Source organism: Carassius carassius, chromosome 21 (genome assembly GCF_963082965.1).
Source record: "Carassius carassius chromosome 21, fCarCar2.1, whole genome shotgun sequence".
Lineage (NCBI taxonomy): Eukaryota > Metazoa > Chordata > Actinopteri > Cypriniformes > Cyprinidae > Carassius > Carassius carassius.
Window position 1 is genome coordinate 10,785,535 of NC_081775.1, and position 20,080 is coordinate 10,805,614.

General features: G+C 34.8%; 2 protein-coding genes across 3 annotated transcripts in view; one reads left to right on the forward strand and one right to left on the reverse strand.

The window, feature by feature from the left end:
• Nucleotides 1-3,066: 3,066 nt before the first annotated feature.
• ren (renin) lies at nucleotides 3,067-12,663 on the reverse strand. 2 transcript variants are annotated; one of them, XM_059503287.1, is made up of 9 exons: nucleotides 12,525-12,663; nucleotides 9,768-9,918; nucleotides 9,526-9,649; nucleotides 9,269-9,387; nucleotides 8,761-8,957; nucleotides 7,891-8,013; nucleotides 6,409-6,553; nucleotides 5,571-5,669; nucleotides 3,067-3,453 (listed from the first exon to the last, which is right to left on the reverse strand). In XM_059503287.1, the coding sequence occupies exons 1-9, from the start codon at nucleotides 12,590-12,592 to the stop codon at nucleotides 3,292-3,294; spliced, it is 1,188 nt and encodes a 395-aa protein (XP_059359270.1). In that variant the 5' UTR covers nucleotides 12,593-12,663; the 3' UTR covers nucleotides 3,067-3,291. The 2 variants fall into 2 exon arrangements, with proteins under 2 accessions (XP_059359270.1, XP_059359271.1); XM_059503288.1 differs by lacking the exon at nucleotides 12,525-12,663 and adding an exon at nucleotides 10,656-10,741.
• Nucleotides 12,664-14,395: 1,732 nt separating this feature from the next.
• LOC132097517 (protein bicaudal D homolog 2-like) overlaps nucleotides 14,396-20,080 on the forward strand; it is a 31,679-nt gene continuing 25,994 nt past the window's right edge. The window contains exons 1-3 of the mRNA XM_059503286.1: nucleotides 14,396-14,549; nucleotides 16,323-16,615; nucleotides 19,286-19,498. Of these exons, the coding sequence (XP_059359269.1) occupies nucleotides 16,382-16,615; nucleotides 19,286-19,498 (447 nt within the window). The 5' untranslated portion in view covers nucleotides 14,396-14,549; nucleotides 16,323-16,381. The remainder of the gene's footprint in view (nucleotides 14,550-16,322; nucleotides 16,616-19,285; nucleotides 19,499-20,080) is intronic.

Consider the following 20,080-nt stretch of genomic DNA (forward strand, 5'->3'; position numbering starts at 1 on the left):
TCATATCTGCATTGTTCTTCGGCGTTTGCTTTTGTGTTTCTTGAAAATCCCTTGTCAAAGCAAATAATTATCTTTGGGTTTCATTCTGCATCCTCGCAGCAAAGTTTTCCATTAGTTAAGTTTCAGTCTTATTGTCTGGTGGAAATGATGACATGTAAAGTACAAGCCAGTTTTGACCAGAGAAAATAAATTGTTCTTGTCCAGATGTCACGTCTGTTATATTGTCAAAATTGGCTGTGAATCATATAGTATGTCAATCAAATGACAGTGTAAACACCTGGTGCCCTATGGCAACTAAAAAAAATACTAAGGATTCATTAAAAAAAAAACAGAAATACATATTACTGTAATCTTGAAACAAACAAAAACCTTAAGTCTGTCTATACTGACATTTCTATGTGAGATTTGACAAGGTGTGATTTACTTGCTGTAGTTACAAGAATTTTATTACAGAGTCATAACTGTTTTTCAAATGGGAAAATGCTTAGTATTTTTATGAAAATTCTTAATGAGCATAAAAGACTTTCTCAGAAATACTCAGAAACTCTCAGAAATAAATAATTACACACCATTCAAAAATGTTTGATGTTTTTGAAGTCTAGGCTGAATTTTTTTTTTCGGATTAATAAAAGTGTAAATGGGTAATATTGTAAAATATTATTGTAATTTTAAATATCTGTTTGTATTATAAACTGTAATTTATTCCTTTGGAGTCAAAGCTGAATTTTCAGCATCTTTACTACAGTCTTTAGTGTCACATGATCCTCCATAAATTATTCTAATATGCTGATTTAATACATTTCTTATTATTATCAATGTTAAAACAGTTCAAAAGAACAGAATTTATTTGAATTAAAAATGTTTTGTTATGTTATAAATGGCGTTAATACATAATGCATATTAGCTGAAAATGATCATATCAGGTATTAACCTCTTCAAAAAACATTACAGATACCACATTTTTAAACAATACAACAGCTCAGTGGTGGTGTTATTTAATCAAACAGCACAGTATTTTTGAAGTGAAACACAATCTTTTTTAAAAGGAAATCCCAACATCCCATTAAAACCATTTTAGTCTCAGCTGTTGTTTCCCCACCAAAAATGATAATGTCACTTCCTATAGGATAATGTCTTTTGTTATGTAAAATGAGACTATAAAATACCATTTAAATCAATATAGAACATTTTAAAACCAAAATTTGAATTTGATATTTTATCCAATAAGATATTATGAATCAATAAATACACTATGATGTGGACATCTGTTATAGCTGATGTAAGCTCTTTCAAAACGTACAGCAGCTAAAGAATGTGCATCAGGAATGGTAGGAAAGAGAAAGAGAAAAACAGAGAGACAATATAGTGATAAAATCTGTAGCTCCTGCTGAGGAAGGCTTCTTCAGCGTGACTAAAACAGCAGGAGATCATATCTCGCATTCCTTTTCACAACCTTCTCAACAGAAACACTGCAAGTTTCTGAACACACACAGACTGGGACAGAGAGACAAAAACATCACAATTCAGTCATTGTTGAGTGCTCTAGGCTAGCGTAATGAAGATGTTCCACGGCTGTTCACCAGTCCCGGGCTTTTGTAAGGGCTTCCAGAGACGGGACAGACGGTGAGGATGGTCAAAAGGGGTGAACATCTCTATCTATCCTGACATTCGTTTGGCCTCACATGCGCCTCATATGCTTGTTTGGATTGTGATGTTCTGAGAGATCAAAGAAGTGTTGCCAAGCTAAAGTTGTTTTTGGTTTATTTAGTGTTTACATGATTCACACATTGTAGCAAGCTAATCTGTTCCAGTCAAATCAGTTCCTACCACATCTATTGAGGATAATACTAATTGAAACTTGCTCATTGTGGTCACAATAGTGGAAAATTTGAATGCAAGAGGAATTATGGGATACGGGTTTTGTTTATGTAGAAAGCATTAGTACAGATTATTTGTTTTATGTAATTTAAATATAATATAGATGAACTTGTTTAGGTGCGGAAGTCCAAATGGTGTGTCTTTTTGAGTTACTCCGTTTTCAAAACTACACACATTTGGTTAAAACTAAAACCAAATGTCATGGTCAGTGAAACCCACAATGAGTAGCTCAAGGGAATAAAACAATGTCTGTCCGAGCTAGTTCGTAATAGTCTTTATAAAAACTTGTTGCCAAACACTTCTAAAAGAGGACCACACACTTGACTGAAGAACAGCTTCCTGTCTTGGTAGACTTGTGGTTTGTGGGAAAAGAAATTTGCTAACATATTTCTATTGAAGTCAGAGTAGGCCAACGCTATCTCACGACCAATTTGTATGTATTTTATGAGGTGGCTAATTCGTACAAATTCATCTCGTACACATTTTGACAATGTGAAGTGTACTTCAATCCTTAGAATAACTGGCTTTGCAAATAATAAACTAATGAAATATAAGGCCACCCAAAAATGACAATTCTGTCATCATTTACTCTCTGTCAACAAATTGTTTCAAACCTCTATGAGTTTCTTTCTTCTGTGGAAGAGAAAAGAAGATATTTTGAAGCATGTGTGTGAAGAATTGGCTAGCCATTGACTTCCACACGGACAAACAAAAATGGATGTCAATGGCTGCCATCTGTTTGGTTACACACATTCTTCAAAAGAAAAAAGAAAAGAATGAACTCATAAGGATTTGAAACAAGTGATGAGGAAATGAGGAAAGATTTTTCCGTTTTAGGTAAAGTATCCTGTGATTCTTATATTTCTTATACACTTTTAATAAGTATATTTTGTGTGACATCAAATGAAATGTTACTAAGTTTATTTTTTAATAATTATCTCTTAATAAAATTGTATCTTGCTTTTTTACTTGATATTAAATTAAAATGTTAATATATTTTAAATGTAATACATTTCAACTTCATCCTTATAAATGTGCAACTGCTAGAAATGACAGTATATTACATATTACAATTACATATAAAAATGTATTTAAGTCCTACTTATGTGGGTCAAAGTACTCTTCATTTCAATTCAAAAGTAATTACATTTAATATAAATTGAAACTATATACATCTTGATTTGTGTAAAAAACATGCATTTACTCGTTACATTCAGTTCACACTCAAGCATATTCTGTTAAATTATTTCCATAAGTACTTTTTAAAATTATGCTTAAACCTTTTGTTCACAAAGAAAACTATAACTTAAGTTACCAGCTATTATTGTGATAGATCAAGTGTCCTGTGTGTTGTTATGCATGTATCAATGTAATAGCAATCTGAATTTAGAATAGCAGAAAATTAAGTGTTTTTCAAACTGCCCGAGCAAAGCCAATGCGATTATTTCCCCGATCAAATTCTGTATAGTATCGAGCAATAAAGTTCGCCCCCAGGATCCAGATGGGACCAGTAGGGGGCGGCACATCCAGAGCGTTGAACATCACAGTGCAGATGTCCTCTCCGAACTCTGATTGCTGTAGGCAGAGCAAAAGATAAAAAAAGAGACATTAGAAAACCCAATGCAAGTCTATTTAGCTGTAACATAGACTGATGAATCTCAAAACAGATGCTACACTGCAGAAGTCATCTGGAATAGCATGCAAATACAACATGTGGCATTTTGTATATAACGAGAAAAGGCACTTAGTGGAATAGATCCCAGACTTCCCTGCTAAATGAAATGCCAGACTGACAGTGTAGTACAGAGTCAGCAATAGTATTTCTAATGAGAACAACACTTCAGTTAAAGCTTAACAGTGAAGTTGTGAAAATACCACAACACTAGCTAGGGAGCTTTTACATTTTTTTTGAAGAAGTTCAACATCACATTTACATATGCAAATATAAAATAAAACTAATTAAATAATCGGTCATTTGTTAGTGGTTAATGCAAGTTCAAGACATTTTCCCATTTTATTCTACAATATAAAACACAGTAATCACCCCACTCGTTTTGTTTTTTAAAGGTGCACTGTGTAATTTGTAGCGGCATCTAGCAGTGAGGTTGCAAAGTGACGAAACGCACTATGTAGAGCAGTTTTATCCGTTTAGGGCTACTGTAGAAACATGATGGCGACTTCTAGGTAAGAAAGATAGAAATAGCTCAATCTACACTAATAAAAACATAACGGTTCATTAAGAAAGGTCTTTATACACCTCTGAAAACATAGTTATATATATTATATTGCATTTCTCTCAATATATCTTTGTAAATATTACACATTGCACCTTTAAGTGTTAATGTTATTAACAAGTGGATAAATAAATAGAAAAAAAGTGTGCTTAATTGTATTGAATGTGCACTTAAAAACTACTTGCAGATAATATAATATAATTTAAATTAAAGTTCATTTAAGTTTATCAAGAGTTCACATTCATGATTATGTTTTAACAACAGTTAAGTACACTTTTAAAAAGTGCACTTTGTAATAATGTCAAATGATTGTACGTTTTATATAATTGTTTCATATATTCATCTTTTTGTTGCTCTACAAAAAGATTTCAAAATTCATTACAAATGTGTAATTACAAATATTTATTATTACATTGTAATTACATACAAGTTTCAATAGAAAATTACATTAATATGTTTATTATAAATGCTTGTCAGTACATTCAGCATTAACCATATTAAAAAAACAATAGAAGTAGTTATGAAATTATATATTAAGATGTACTTAAGTGTACTTAAGTGTGTCAAAAAAGTTTGAGTAATTTAATATATTTTTTATATATTTTTTAACATATATTTAAACTATAATATTTTCATTTATTTATGAAAGAACGAACAGTCACATGTCCAGAAATTACAATCAGTTCGCACTTATTATATTAAGCTTAGTATATTAAGCATTTTTTTTAGTGGAGGTTGTTGCAGTTATTAAACTTTTCATTAAATAGGAAAACTCATCTACTTACTAGTCCGCATTTACCTCATTGTTTTCTTGCAAACTCTTACAGCTCAAACTTTCAGAAGCTTAATGGTGGTTAATGCAACTGCAGTGTAGTTTGTTTATAGCATAACCTTCGCTTTTTCCTTCTGGTGCTTGTATTTAGTCTTGTGAAAATTATCTTTAAAAACTAAATGTGATGGTCACAGAGCTTATTTCTGCAATATTTCAAAAGCCAATGAAAAAATGCTAAATTTTTGAGGGAGCCAGGGTTACGCAAACGTCTGTACACGCTTTAATCTGTAGCCTAGTTACATTAAAGGTGCACTCAATTATTTTAGTTTATGTGGAAGTCATTTGACTTATACTCACACCTAGAAGTGTGGATGTAGCTTCCCGGAAAAGCCACAATCAATCTATTCCACAAGCAAAACCGTCCAATAACAGGAAATTGCTGAGAGAAAATATGTAGCTTTCCACTGGTCATGTAATATAAAAATGGCCGCCCCCATAAAGTGGCAGCCTCCCACTTTAATAAATAAGATGTATTAGGCTACTGATATGACTGTCTTCATTTAATCTCAGTATCCGTTAGAAAATGAAAGCCCTTCAAGATCATCACAACCAAATGTGACTGTATTAATATTAACACATTAATATTAATATATACTCTTGCAATGGAATAAACAAAGACAATATACCCAGAGAATATAGTCCTCTTTCGTGAGAGAATATTCCTGACCACCAAGATGAAAAGTCACAGTTGGCAACAACTTGACCAGATTACAGTTGACAGTGTACTGTGAACAGAGCCGAAAGAGACAGAAAATAAGTCATGACCATTCAAAGACAGCAGTGTGTGGCATCATTTTGCAAAACCGAAATGACATTGAACTTCACTTGAAAAAAAAAAAAAAAACACATTTTCCATATTAAATGTCACCGATCAAAGTGGCGATGAAAAAAACAATAACATCAGCTTTCAATCATTCCATTTGCTCTTCAGACGTTATTTATGAGACTCAGCCAAACATGACAGACCAAAGCAGCTGTTCCCATGGAGTTGTGCAAGAGGAAAAGGAAATAGAGCAATTAGAAACAGGTTTTAATGCTGAACAGAAGAATTTTTCACAAAAGCTTGTATGTATGGGATGTATATGGGATCAATCTCCCTAAGTTTGTTAGCAATGTGAAGGTGTTGAATTTTATAATCAACTGCCCACCAATTTATAATCAGCTGTCACTGCTGAATGTTTTAGAAGGTCCATCATGCATTATGTGCTCTCTGTTTATGTACAACGGGAACACATTGTTCATTTTTTTATGGTTCTGGAAAGTTTGAAGGTTTGCCACTGCTGCTGAGATTTACGGATTTCATTAAATTGTTTTCAAGGTTTAAATTTGGACTCAGTTTTCATAGTTTCTATGGCTAAGTAGTGGATTCATATTTTTTTCTACTTCTTAGTAGATTATATGCAGGCTTTTAAATGAAGACAGATTTTTAAAGATTGTCCGTAAAGTTAGCTTAACAGAACTTACCCCTCCCTCTGCATGCTCAACAGCACCAATTGTTTTGATTAGAATGGAAATAGAGGAGGCGGGGCCTGTGATATAGGAGGAGCCTGTATCAATCACAGCAGTACAGCCGCCCCTGCAAAACAACATATCTGCACCCACAGACACGCTGCAGAAAAACAAAGTATTATTGAGGTAAATCAAACAAATTTCACAAATTACTTTAGACTTGCCCAGCTACCTAATTTTGGCAAGGCTTTAAGATATATTCCATGCAAAAATTTACATTTGCTGAAAATTGACTCCAGGATGTAATTTAGCTTGTTTCTTCTTCAGAACAGATTTGGAGGAATTCAGCATTTCATCATTTGCTCACCAATGGATCCACTGCAGTGAATGGGTGCCGTCAACCCAAACAGCTGATAAAAACATCACAATAATCCACAAGTAATTCACATGTGTCCAGTCCATCAGTTAATGTCTTGTGAAGTGAGTTAGTTGTAAATAAACAACCCCATCATTAAGGAATTTTATCTAAAGCATTGCTTCTGATAAAAATACCATAATTCATTTTAATGTTTGCTCCAGTAAAAAAGTTAATCTCCTGTCACATGAAAATCCACCAACATTTGTTCAGAACTGTCAGGGAATTTTTTTTTTTGTTGTAACGGTGCTTGATCTGTGCATATTTCCCTCCTGATTCAGACATTATGTCTGGAGAAAGCTTTTTAACATTTTAGCTGAAAGCAACAGTTTGAAGTTAAAATGTCTTAATGATGAATTTGTTTCTAGCAAATACACAATTTTTCTCTTCACAAGACATTTATCAATGGAGTGGAGTGATGTGGATTAATTGTGGATTATTGTGATGTTTTTATCAGTTGTTTGGACTCTCATTCTGAAGGCACCCAATCACTGCAGAGGATCCATTGCTAAGCAAGTGATGTGATGCTAAATTTCTCAAAATCTGTTCAGATGAAGAAACAAAGACTACATCTTGGATGGCCTGAGGGTGAGTAAATGTTCAGCAAATGTTCATTTTAAGTTGAAGTGTTTCTTTAAATATTTAGCCCAATAATTGTTTGGCCAACAGTATCTTTAAATCTATTTAATATGTGTATATAACAATTTTTAAGAAACAGGCAACTGGTAGACATCTTCAGAAATCCTCCTCTTGTGTTCCAAACAAGAGAAAAAAAAGTCATACAGATATGGAATGACATGATGTTGATGTGTGATTGATTTTTAGGTCAGATCTTTGTTTAAAAGACACGAGTAAAAAAAAGAAACAAAGAAAAGAGAAGAAAAAAAACCTTTCTGGAAATGATCTGAGGTTCTGCTCAAAATTTAAAACGGGTGGCTACCGGATATCTTGGGCAAACTAATATAGGATATCTAGGAGTATTTATGAAAACTGTGATGTAAAACAGATGTAGAATGACAGAAAAAGTTACATGGAAAGAAATCATAATTGTTCAGTAAAATTTATGCTGATAATGTTCTTACCCCTTCATGATGACCTCCCACTTGCCTTCCTCTTTGGTGTTCATGTAGTGAAAGGATCCAGTGTGGTAGTTTGGGTCTGTGCCCCCCAGCACCAACACTCCACCAGGGACATGTGTTGGGTCCCTTTTAAATACACATATACATACAAAGATGTGGCTTGTGAACTACCAGAACTGTTTAAATACATTTATTATTACACTTGTAGATGTTACTACATTTCAAGTGAAGTTAACCTGTGGCAAATTCAATTGTGAATGGGTATGATTTGGAAAGGAACACATGCCTTAATAAAAGGTTTAACAGCTCATAATGCATATAAGAGCAAAAATCAAGCCCTGAGGTCAAAATAACTTCCTGTAGAGGTCAGAAACAAACTATGCTTCATTGAAGGGTCACAGAAGCATGTAGTCCTGTTACCATTAATGGATCCAACAGGACAATGACCCTAAACACACAGCAAGAGCGGCTTATAGACAACTCTGTGAATATCCTTGAGTGGCTCAGCCAGACATTGAGCTTGAATCCATTTAAATATTTCTGGAGAAAGCTGAAAACATGTGTCTGCCCCCATCCAACCTGACAGAGCTTGAGAAGTGAAGAGGTGAGGAGAAGAATGGTAGATAACTGCCAAAAGCAGATGTGCAATGCTTGTCGTATTAAACAAAAAAGACTTGAGACTGTAAAGGTGCTTGAGCTAAATATTTAATTTTGGGTATGAAAACTTATGCAATGTTCTTATTTCAGGTTTTTCATTTTTAATAAATTTACTAAGTTTTGATAATTCTAAAAATAAAATAAATCTAAAAATGAAGATGTATAATTACTATGGCAAGGCACTGTATGTCACTGTATGTAAATGCTGACACTCACCTCCTGTAGTACACTGAGAAGACTTTCTGTTTCAGAACATGTTGAGACATGATTTGATCAAACACGGGTGTAATTCCATCAATGGCTACATCTGGATATCCCATCCCTAACACTCCATCAAACTTGGCAAAGATGAACGGGATCGCAGGAAGAGCTGTGGCCTCTGCAAAAACCTGCACCACTGAGATACCACCAACCTAAAGAAATTAAAAGTCAAAGGTCAAACAACTCAATCACGTACTATGTGCAATTACAGTTCTTGTCTTTCATACTACAGTCAATTTGTTTTAAAATCAGTCAGTATTTTGCCTTATTGTGGGTAAAATTCTGTGCACAATCTGGACTTGGTTATCCATTTATGTTTTGCTGTGCTTGACTTTTTAACCTAGATGGCTAAAAATACTTAGCCTCGGCCATTAAAATACCATTTCCATATGTTGGTCAAGATATTCCTATCAAACTTCTTAATGTTACACTCTAAAACCAATGGCTTTTAATTGTTACTCACTACAACCACGTCCTTGCTCAGAAATCCCCGGACATTTCCAGAAGCATACTGGATGGAGAACCCTGTGCCATTGTAAATATGCGTTTTGGATCTGGAAGCATCGTACCTGTTGTGTGTGACTAAAGAGACATGGAGAAAGAAAGACTAAACTGTAGGAGAAAATATGCCATTGTAAAAGGTATGTGTAGATAATACAGTGACTTTTAAGAAAAAAAATGTATGTGTTTTTTTATGAATACGTTAAGCAAATCACTCACAGCAGGCTGTGTATAAAGGAGAACAGCTGTGTGAAGGAACCCAGAGGTTGGCAGAACCCGTGTCAAACACAACATTGAACATCTGAGCTGGTGAACCAATACTAATCTCACCAAAGTATTGAGTCTGGAAATCAACAGAGAAATACACAATTAAAAATACAAAATCATCTATATAAAACAGATTATTACAAATACAAAATTGCTCATATTTTGAATTCTTTCCATTTTTAAGAAGGATTTACATGTAAGTAGTTGATCAGAGGTACTGAAGCTGTGACGTTTGTGGGTGAAGGTTCGTCATATTTTGGCATAATCTCAGAAAACACTTGAGCTGCTGTGACACCCATTTCCTTCAGGGTTTCTCGTATGGAGGGCATTTTCTTCAGTTTTACTCTAGTGAAGAGAGAAATTACTCATGTTACATTTATTATCTGTTTTTACAACTGACAAAAACAGCAACATCAGAAAGTAGGGCATTTTATAAAATTTTAAAATGATTTTTCACTATTTTTCATAATTGTTCGTCATTTCAGTTAATGAGATAAATACAATCCCCATATGGCAAAAATAGATATTATCCAGCTAACAGAATTTTGTTACAAGGATGTTCTTCAAATATTCAGTGTTGGTTCTGGGAACCTAAAAATTTACAGTTTTCTTGAGATTGTGTGATGTTTCTCAAACGTTCTTTCAACTTAATTTTGATTTAAAATGTAGCATTCTAGGAACGTTGATTTGTAACATTCCAAAAACATACAAATATCCAGTTTCCTTAATGTTACTAGAATGTTATTTAAAGATTAGTATGATGTTCCTGAAACATTCTTTCAATCATTCAAACACCTGCTGTGAACAAGCACAAAAGTAAGAGAAATAAGAACACAAACTACAACTTTCTTCTGCCATAGCTTTAGATGAACTGAAGATAAAATATGTTTCATCTCTTAAGATCTAATTAAACAACTCCACAAACAGCATTACCAGTTTCAAGTTTGACTATTACTAACCAGATTGACTTTATTTCTGTCAGACATCTACAGTAGTTCTTATTGACAATTAGGTTTAGACATTAATGTCTTCGAAAATGTTTCGTTTTAGGTCACCATCATGGAGGTCGGTGTTTGCTTTACTTGACCCTTGACTTTTTCTAAGTTGCTTCTTTTGCAGATATTGCAGGTGTTTGGAGAAATCATTTCTGCGTTGATAAAGCAGATCAGCATAGCTGTTTTAATAACAGGGAAATTACTGTATTAAAGTAGTTTAGACGACTACCTTTCACATTGTTTTGCTTTTGTCTTTCATTTGCTTTTGAAGAAAGTAATAAGCTCATATGTAAATTTGTATAATAATTATAATAATTTGTGACGTTTCAGTTATTTAGGTAAGATTGTCCAAAACTACTTAAAAGTTTAATACATCACACTTAGACATCAGCACTCATCATACAAACTTCAACAACAGTGACATCAAAAAAATAATAATTGCAGCAATGCATGCTCAGTTTTATGAATGTGTTTTGTATGCTGGCATGAAGCATGTCACCACTGTTGTGTCTCATATGCCGAATGTTGATGACTGTGAGTGTATTGATGACAAAAATATATTTAAAATTTAACAATGACAGTATTTATACTCTCACAATATTCAGCATCTAACACAACAGTGACACTATTGTAATTAGTTCTTTATTTTCATATTGGCTGAGTTTTTTAAACCACAATCATTTTTTGTTATTAAAGCAGACATGACAGACATTTTTTTTAAAACTTGCAAATTCTGCAAAAGAAGCAACTCAACAAAAGTCAAGGTTCAAGAGCCCAACTAAAGCAAACAGTGATCTCCATGATGGAAAATGAAACATTTTCAATAAGACATTAACGTCTAAACCTCTGTTAATTCTCAATAAGAAATTATGTAGACGTCTGAGAGAAATAAAGTCAATCTGGTTAGTAATAATTGAAGCCGGTAATGCTGTTTGTGGAGTAGTTTAATCAGATCTTGAGAGATTAAAAGTATTTTATCTTCAGTTCATCTAAGGCTATGGCAGAAGAAAGTTGTAGTTTGTGTTCTTATTTCTCTTTCTTTCAGTGCTTGTTCACAGCAGGTGTTTGAATGATTTAAAAACAATCAGAAAAATTCTACTAACATTAAGGAAACTGGATATTTGTATGTTTTTGGAATGTTACAAATAAACGTTCCTAGAATGCTAAATTTTAAATCAAAAATAAGTTGAAAGAACATTTGAGGAACATCACACCTTTTAAAAACGTTGCTCTAATGTCAAGAAAACTGGACGTTTTTTATGTTCCTAGAACCAACACTTTTGAAGAACGTTCTTGTAACAAAATTCTGTTAGCTGTGTATACAAACATTCCAAAACTATTAAAAGAGATTTTAAAATATATTTTTATATAGATATATTTTAATTACTTGCATTTCCTCGTATTTTTGGCCATTTGTAAACATTTTTAAGATTAAAAAATAACTATAACAAAAAAAAACGGGCAAATATCACAATCTATTTTGTCACAGACTATTATGCTCAAATCAGGAGAAGCAGAAATCATGATCACAATGAAACTACAGCTCTATCTGAACTGAACCAACACTGAACTGACTTGAACTAAATAATTCCACTATTGCCTTTTAGTGCTGAATCTGAAATGTCTCCATAGTTGCATTTCCATAACTGATTTATTCTGTTTTCCTATTTATGTCTGTACAGCTGCTTTGACACAATCTGTTTTGCATAAAGCACTATAATAATATAAATAGTATAGTATTCTAATGGTATATTAGTTTAAAGGTGACTTGACCTTCCTAAGATATAAAGGCTGCTGTCTATATTAATCTACAAAGATGCATTGGTATGTATTAGAAGAAAATTATAATAAAAACATTGCATGATATTGTAAAGACAACATATTTCTCAAATTAAATAATTGGCTTTCATGTTGTTGTATTAAAGCCAGAGCTAAATATTTGTTGTGCTGACTTACCTCCATAAGGCCTGTGTGCTGGTCACTGAGAGTAACAAGACCAGAAGAGCCAAGAAGTGCACTTTCATTCTTACAGATGGATCAAATCACTTTAACTGCCCGATAAATGTCTTGTGCCCAGACTCCTTCCCAAACGTCTGTCCTCTTTTACTGTGCTTTATTTGACAGACTTTCCTTCTTGCCATGTTTTTATACTATATCCCCTACACTCTGTTCTGATCTTGACACAAACCCTGAACACAGTGACCTCCTGGTCAAAGGACATACGTCACACATAGTGATTTAAGACCACTTCACTTCATAAAGTCATCATCATATGGAAGGACGCGGATGTATGGAAAAAATTGACAACAAACTGTGTAAATCATTAAAGAATATGAAATAAATATTACAATAATATCAACATATCGAAGAGCAACACATATCTGTCATATAATATCTGATATTATATGACAGATGTGTGTTGCTCTGCAATATATATTACAGAACTGACGGTTTGTTTGTAAGGGCATGCAACTCTTTATGACTCTTGACCTTTAAACGTAGGGGACTTCTGGACGCCTAGAACTAGATTTCCCACAGTAATGGGTCAATCTCTTTTCCCCGAAATTCCCTCATAGGACTCTCCATACATAGACGTCATCTTTTAAGTCTTCCTCTTTTTTGCTGTTTATCTTCCCTGGACTCATTTTTAAAGGTGTTTCATGGGGTTGGTCTTTTTGAAGGACTAGCAGGTTTATTCCTCAGACTCCTCACTGAAGAAGATAAACTACGCCTGCACAATAATTCTTCACAGATGACAATCAGTGTAGTTGGAAAGCACCAACCCATCATGACAGTTTTCAACTTATTTGGGCTAGCAGCTGGCCCAGCAGATGCCTGTGAAACTGCCCATGGGGGCTAAAACTTACAGTAAGTAACGTTAGATAGCATTGGCAGATGCCCACTGGTTACATTATTTGACCTCAGAGTTAAAACTTGTTTTGCAGCTGCCACACAGCAATTGCCACTACTAACATTACATCTATATTTATATGAAAGTACATTAAGTGGACTTATAATCAGCTGTTGGATGCCATTCTATGCACTTCTTGGCTAAAATGATGGTGCCATCACAATTGGTTCTTGACCCTTACTGGCGTTATTCAGATAAACAGCTGCATATGTTGGCCAGGCAGTGTTTGCACCTTCTTATACACTAGGTGTCCTATTGGTGTTGGAAAAAAATTGTCGCACAGAGCACCGACTGATATGATCTTTTATTTACTGCACATTTATCTCATAATATTAATTAAGACGTATTTTGTGACAAAGCTTAAGTACTAAAGAACAAAGATTATTACGGTTTCTTGTATATATATATTTTTTTAGCCAACACAACACATAATTTAAGGCAAACAGTGGCTATTTGGCTGTTGAATGGACAGTGTATGAATCACATGTCAGTCAGTTTTTTTTTGAGGAATGATTTGAGGAAAAGCTTGCCTACTGCATGCTGTACATTAGAGACCTTCACATGTATGTGATTCACCGTTTTCGTAAAAAATGAATTTGTTTAGCAGTGTGTGTGGAAAAACATATTGATGTAGTGTAAAATTGCATTTTGACTGTCAGAAACAATATTTTTGTGGCACTTTCTGCCGGTGTAGTTTATCAGTTGTAGTACAATTTAGATACATTATTTGCTACTATGTCGATTCCTTCTTTAAGACACCCAAATAATAAATGTACATAAACACATAATCATCAAATGTTCGTTGAATACTTTCAGATGCGTATGCTACGACAACTTGATCTTCATTTTTATTGAGCGACAGAACCACATCCGTTATATATTTATGTTCACTGCAGCTGGCGGAAGTGGACGCGCGTCATTGGCTGTTGAGCTGCTCTTCAGCGCTGTGCTCGTGCGTGTTCATTCAAACGGCTGTGTTCAGGAGCGCGCGCAAGGAAAGGGCTGATCTCCTTCGAACTCAAATTCACGTTTCATCCATCTATTCATGATTCTGTCAACTTAATATAAAGGTAAGAAACGATTAAAAGCGACATTTGTATATTTAGCCACGGCCAGCTGACAGCTTCGCCACAACCGAACTACCTTGTACTGAAGAAATAAGGCGGATGTTATGAGCTTATCCAGATAACTTACTTCAGCAAATGAACCTTTGCTCATTTTTAGGCAACAGTTCCTACTATTACAATTACTAGAAAATGTGTCTTGTAACGTGTCGCTAAAGCCGGGAAAATCTTAATGTTTATTATGTTAGCACCATGGCTACATCAAACTAACATTAACTTGTAGGGATTTGTCACCTTGTCAAATTCCTCAAGGTTTAGACATCAATGTATTTTCAATAACAATGAGCATTCGTAGCCTGACCAACCCAGTTCGTGTATTAAAATGAAGTGTAATCGCATACTTGCTGAACTAATGTCAATACACCACCAAATATAGAAGCTTTGTGACAACCGGTGTTCTGTCGATTTGTGCTGCCTTGTCGAAAAATGCTACCTCCCATTAAAACCAATGGTAGCATAATTCGATAGCGAAAAGTGTTACCTATCAGATTTTGCTTCATGCATGATATTAATAAGGTGTGAGGCTTTATTAACATGTACACCTACCCCAACCCTAAACCTACCCTTACAGTATGATAAATACAGTGTTGGTAGCATAATCTGATAGGTAGCATTATTTGTCAGAACACCGGAACCTAAATCCAAAAATGTGCCCTGTTTGTGTTAATATGTGTCTACATGAGGCAGAAGTAAAGGAAGAAGTGTTGTGTCTGTTATTTGGAAACGCTACACAGTCATATTGAATGCTGTTAAAGGGACAGTTCTCCCCAAAATGAGAATTCTTTCACCACTACTTGAATGGTGACTCCGACTGTCATTGTCTTTGTGTGTTGTTCTGTAAAAAGTAATGTGGTTCTTGAATAGCATGAGGCTGAGTAAATGATGATGTATTCTCATTTTTGGGATGAGCTGTCCCTTCAATAATCCATGTTGTAACCATCATGTCATTAGATGACATAGCGTTTGCCACAGTGAAAGTGCAGAAGTCTTTCAAGCTGTGGAGTAAATCTCATTCGACTGTGTCCTGCTGGTCTGATGTGAGACCATCTCATTGAATGCCAAATTAGTAGCTCTGATAATCTCATAATATTGTTATGTCTGAGGTCTTTGAGCAGTGCGGTTGGTTTTGAAGAAGCTTATCACCTTAGGACTGATTGTGATCTTATACACTTAACATTCAAAACAATTAATGTGAAAACTATAGTTATAGTAAGTGATAGTTCCCGGCCGTCATCATGCTGCTCCAAACTCAAACTCCTTTTTCTTCTGTGGCACAGAAAAGTAAATGTTTAGCACAATGTCAAAGCTGCTCTTTCCCAATACAATAAAATTGTAGAGTATATGTACTTAAAATATTGAAACGATCACGTTTCCAGTGATTTCCCAATTTGACTAAAATGTTTTATTATATTACTATTGTAATGTCACAGAAAAAAATAATCTAGTATTTTAGATTATTATTATTATTATTATTAATAATAATAATAATAATAATAATAATTGCATTTTACATTACAACAAGAACAAAAAAAATACAATACTAATATTTATGGCTGTCTTTTATTATTTTTTTTCCCATTTCTTTTTCTTTTAAATAAAAAACCACAGGGATCCTTTAAATCTTAAATCCACAGCTGGTTTGTAATCGCTTTTCATTCATCTTTATAGTATCTCTATCATTATTAGTGTGAATGTGCCTTAACATCTGTCTTCTCACAGACATGACGAGACAGGAGTGAAGTATCTGTTCTTGACTGGAGCGTGAGGTTGGGCAGAGGATGCTGGAGGAGGGTGATGGAGAGTTGGAGGGGATCGGAGGTGGAGGAGATGGGGGCCTTCAAGCAGAGGTGGAGAGGCTGGCGGCAGAACTCCAGGAAGCCAATGAGGAGAAGTTACAGGCTGCATGGTACGGCCTGGCCGTTCTGGAGGAGAACGCTGCACTGAAGATCAAACACAGCCAGCTGGAGGAAGAACATGAAGCCCTGAAGATCGAAGTGACACAGCTCAGAGAGGTCAGTCAATAGAGAGCCTGAGATAAAAAGAAGAAAAAGAGGGGTGGAAGCTTAAGTTAAAGTTGAGGAATTGTTGCATGAAACAATGAGCTTCTTTTTTTTCCTAAGAGTGATTCACAAAATGGTTTACATTCGTTATGGCATAAAAGTATTTGCTGTCTTAAATGTCTTTTGAATTTCTATGGTTTCTTGCACACGACACCTTTGGAACCTTTCACATCACAGTTATAATAGTGTTATAATAGTATGGGTCTCTCTGCTTTTTCCATGGTGACGCTATCAGAACAGACCTGCAGCCAAATTTGTGTGCTTTTTTTTTTCATAAAGACAATTTATCCATATAACAATCAAGCATTGAGAAGACACATCTTTTTACTGTTACACAGTCAGCTTGGTGATATGTTTCATGCCCTTCTTCTGAAGCATTTAAGCATAATTGTAGTCTTACAGATGGATAGTTTTCATACTCAAATATTTTGTCTGGACAGTTGTATGCTTTACTCTCAGCGACCTGTTTTGTCTGTTTGTCAGTGTCATGTAGAATTTGTCATTTCATTTTAGGGTGAACACTTAATTTGGTTATGATGGCCTTGCCTTATAGCTAAATTTGCAAGGGCTTTCCCCTGCAGATCTTATGTAACAATGTACAAATCAAAACTTGATATTTAAATGAAATAATTACACAACATGGACACTTCTTTAGGTCCCAGGGGACTAATCAAAATTAGTTGGATATTTATATCCTTGGCTTGACAGATGCAGGCATATGATGACAAACAAAAAGTTTAGTTTCGATTAATTAAGCCAACAAAAATTATGCAAGTATTTTCAAAATATTTAATTGTCTGGCTAAAATAATAAATAAATCAATATCTGTCCCAACTCCTTGTGAAATACTAGCTAAGAGCAATGCAAAGACTTTCCAGATTGTCATTTGCCCATAAACATAAAAAAAAAAAAAAAATACATTTAATTTGCCATTTTGGGAATAAGGAGCTCTCTTTTAAAACAGTGCTGTTTTGTTTGGACTTTTTAGGACAGTTTTAATAGAGCACTGTTCAGCCAGATCAGTCTATGTGGTTCGTGGCCAAAGTAGAAAACAAATAGTCTGTAAGCCTGGCATGTACAGGCATTTTTAGCTCTCTTTGTTATCAGATTTATTTCATAAATCTGTGCCCCAAAATCCATGCTTTAAGTCTTTTGCAATAATTCAAAATTGGCAACATATTGAGGACATTCTATGTGCACATATTATTGGTTTGCCAGCTTTAGCTAATATGTCACTCTTTTTTTTATGTGAAGCTCACATATTAGGCACATTGTGGACCCACCCCTCTGGTATGAAGATTAGGCTCATGTATTTCTCTCTCTGTGTGTCTGATTAGTAGAGCATGAAATTGGCAAAGTAGGTGAATGTGGTAGAGCGAGATGACTGGGGTGCACATATCTGGGTCTGGTGTGCTAGGAAAAAAACGTGTGTGACAGATGTAACATCCTAGAGTTGTACACATTGATTGCATCGTCATTTCATGTTTAGCCCTTCAGGATTCTAATAAATATTTCTGTTAAATCAAGAAATCTTTTCTCTGAAATGGTTTACCCACAAAGAAACATTTACTGCATCCATATATATATTTTTTTCAAAGCAATATTATTTTCCATGCTATTCTCACACATAAAAAAGATGTAAGACAGAATGTGCTCTATTCCATGAGCAGCTCTATTCCTTACAGTGGCTCCAACAATGGTGTGATGAAGCCCAAGGCCACTGGTTTTTGTGTGTAGATTTGAGAGCTCTTGTGATTAGCAGAGTTTCTATAGTCCTTTTGTGCACTAATTTGGCTTTATACTTCACCTTTTGCTTTTGTTGTATGGAATAGAGCTTCTGAGATTATTCTTACATCTTTTGTGTTTCACTCAAGGAAGTCATTTTGAGGGACATAAGGAACAGCAAATCTTAATTTTTGGGTGAACTAGTCTTTTTAAAAGCGTGTCCTTCTTTTACGTTTACTGAACAGAAGTATAAATTCTCCCTCTGCCTTTCATCATTAATTATAGGGTATATATTACAGTGTGAGCAAATCTGGTGTACTTTTTGTTACCGTTTGTCTAAGGAATACAGTGGCCCGTAACACTTTATTTTAAGGTTACATGTACTTACTATAATAACAATAAATTATGCATAATTGCATGCAAGCAACCCTAAGCCTAACCCTAATCATATAGTAGGTACATGTAGTTAATATTTTTAATTACTTTAAATGTATAATTACACTGTAACAAGGGCACTGTAAAATAAAGAGTAACCCAGCGGCCTTAGCATGAACTAAACGCATTGTACTGTATTTCACCCTCTGGTAGCTACTAAAGCTGGAATGTAGCTCTCAATACAGTGGCTGTTGTTTATTGGCTAGGCGAGTAAACAAATTACTCAAAATAATTAAAGACTGACAACTTAACTTTCAACAGCTCTACTCTTCTCATTTGAAGAATTTCAGAAATTCACACAAAGTAGCTGAGGGGCCGTAAATTGTGTGAGCGCTGCTTTTAGCCAGTCAACTAAATTGTTTTGTTACTTCTCGGCCAAACCTCTGCTAGTGTAACTCAGTGTCTTGGCCACGATGAAGATGTGTGTTTTGATTGAAGTATTATATGTGTGTATGTTTACAGGCTCTGGCAGACTCTGTGAGCAGCCATAAGCGTGCAGCCGCAGATGGGGAAAGTCGAGAAGATCGGCTCCTGCAGGAGTCGGCCACTAAAGAGGCAGCCATGGAGATTCGCATGGACGAGCTGCAGGCAGAGCTTAAACAGGCCCGTGTCATGCTGGCCAACACCTCGGCTGAAAACGAGCGACTGGCCAGCCTCTCCACCCAGCTGAAGAAGGTACATACACCACCATCAGTCAGAAGGCTAGGGTTCACATAAAATGTGCATTCCTAACCACAAGACCCATGAACACCTTACTGCCTTTCTTATGTGAGCTGTAAAATGAGATTAATTTTCTAAAAGAAGCAATATTTAAGTGTAACAGAAAAATAAAATGTTCTGAGCTGAAATACCATGCACTCTTCTGGCTTGTCTGCTGATCAAAGTAAAAGTGGAAATAAGACTGCTTGTTATCATGAGGCCTGATCATTTAAGAAAACCGGGTTGAGTTTCAATGTCAGCCTGAAGAGAAGAGAGGCCATTGTGAACTACTTACTGAACTATTGTACTGGACAAAACAAATAATTTCTAGTTTTAAGTAAAGTTCTTTAATAATAAAATCTTCTCTGCCCTCTAGTGAGAAACGAGTTGATTTCTATGCTAAATCAGCTTGCAATCTCTGAAAAAAAAAAAATTCTGCCTGGTTTTGATTCAGTGGACGCTATCATTCTGTTTAATTGTATGAGAAAATACACCTGGGACTGCTAAACTTCACCTTTTGTATTTCGAAGTGGAACAAAGTCTCATCTGGAATAAAAT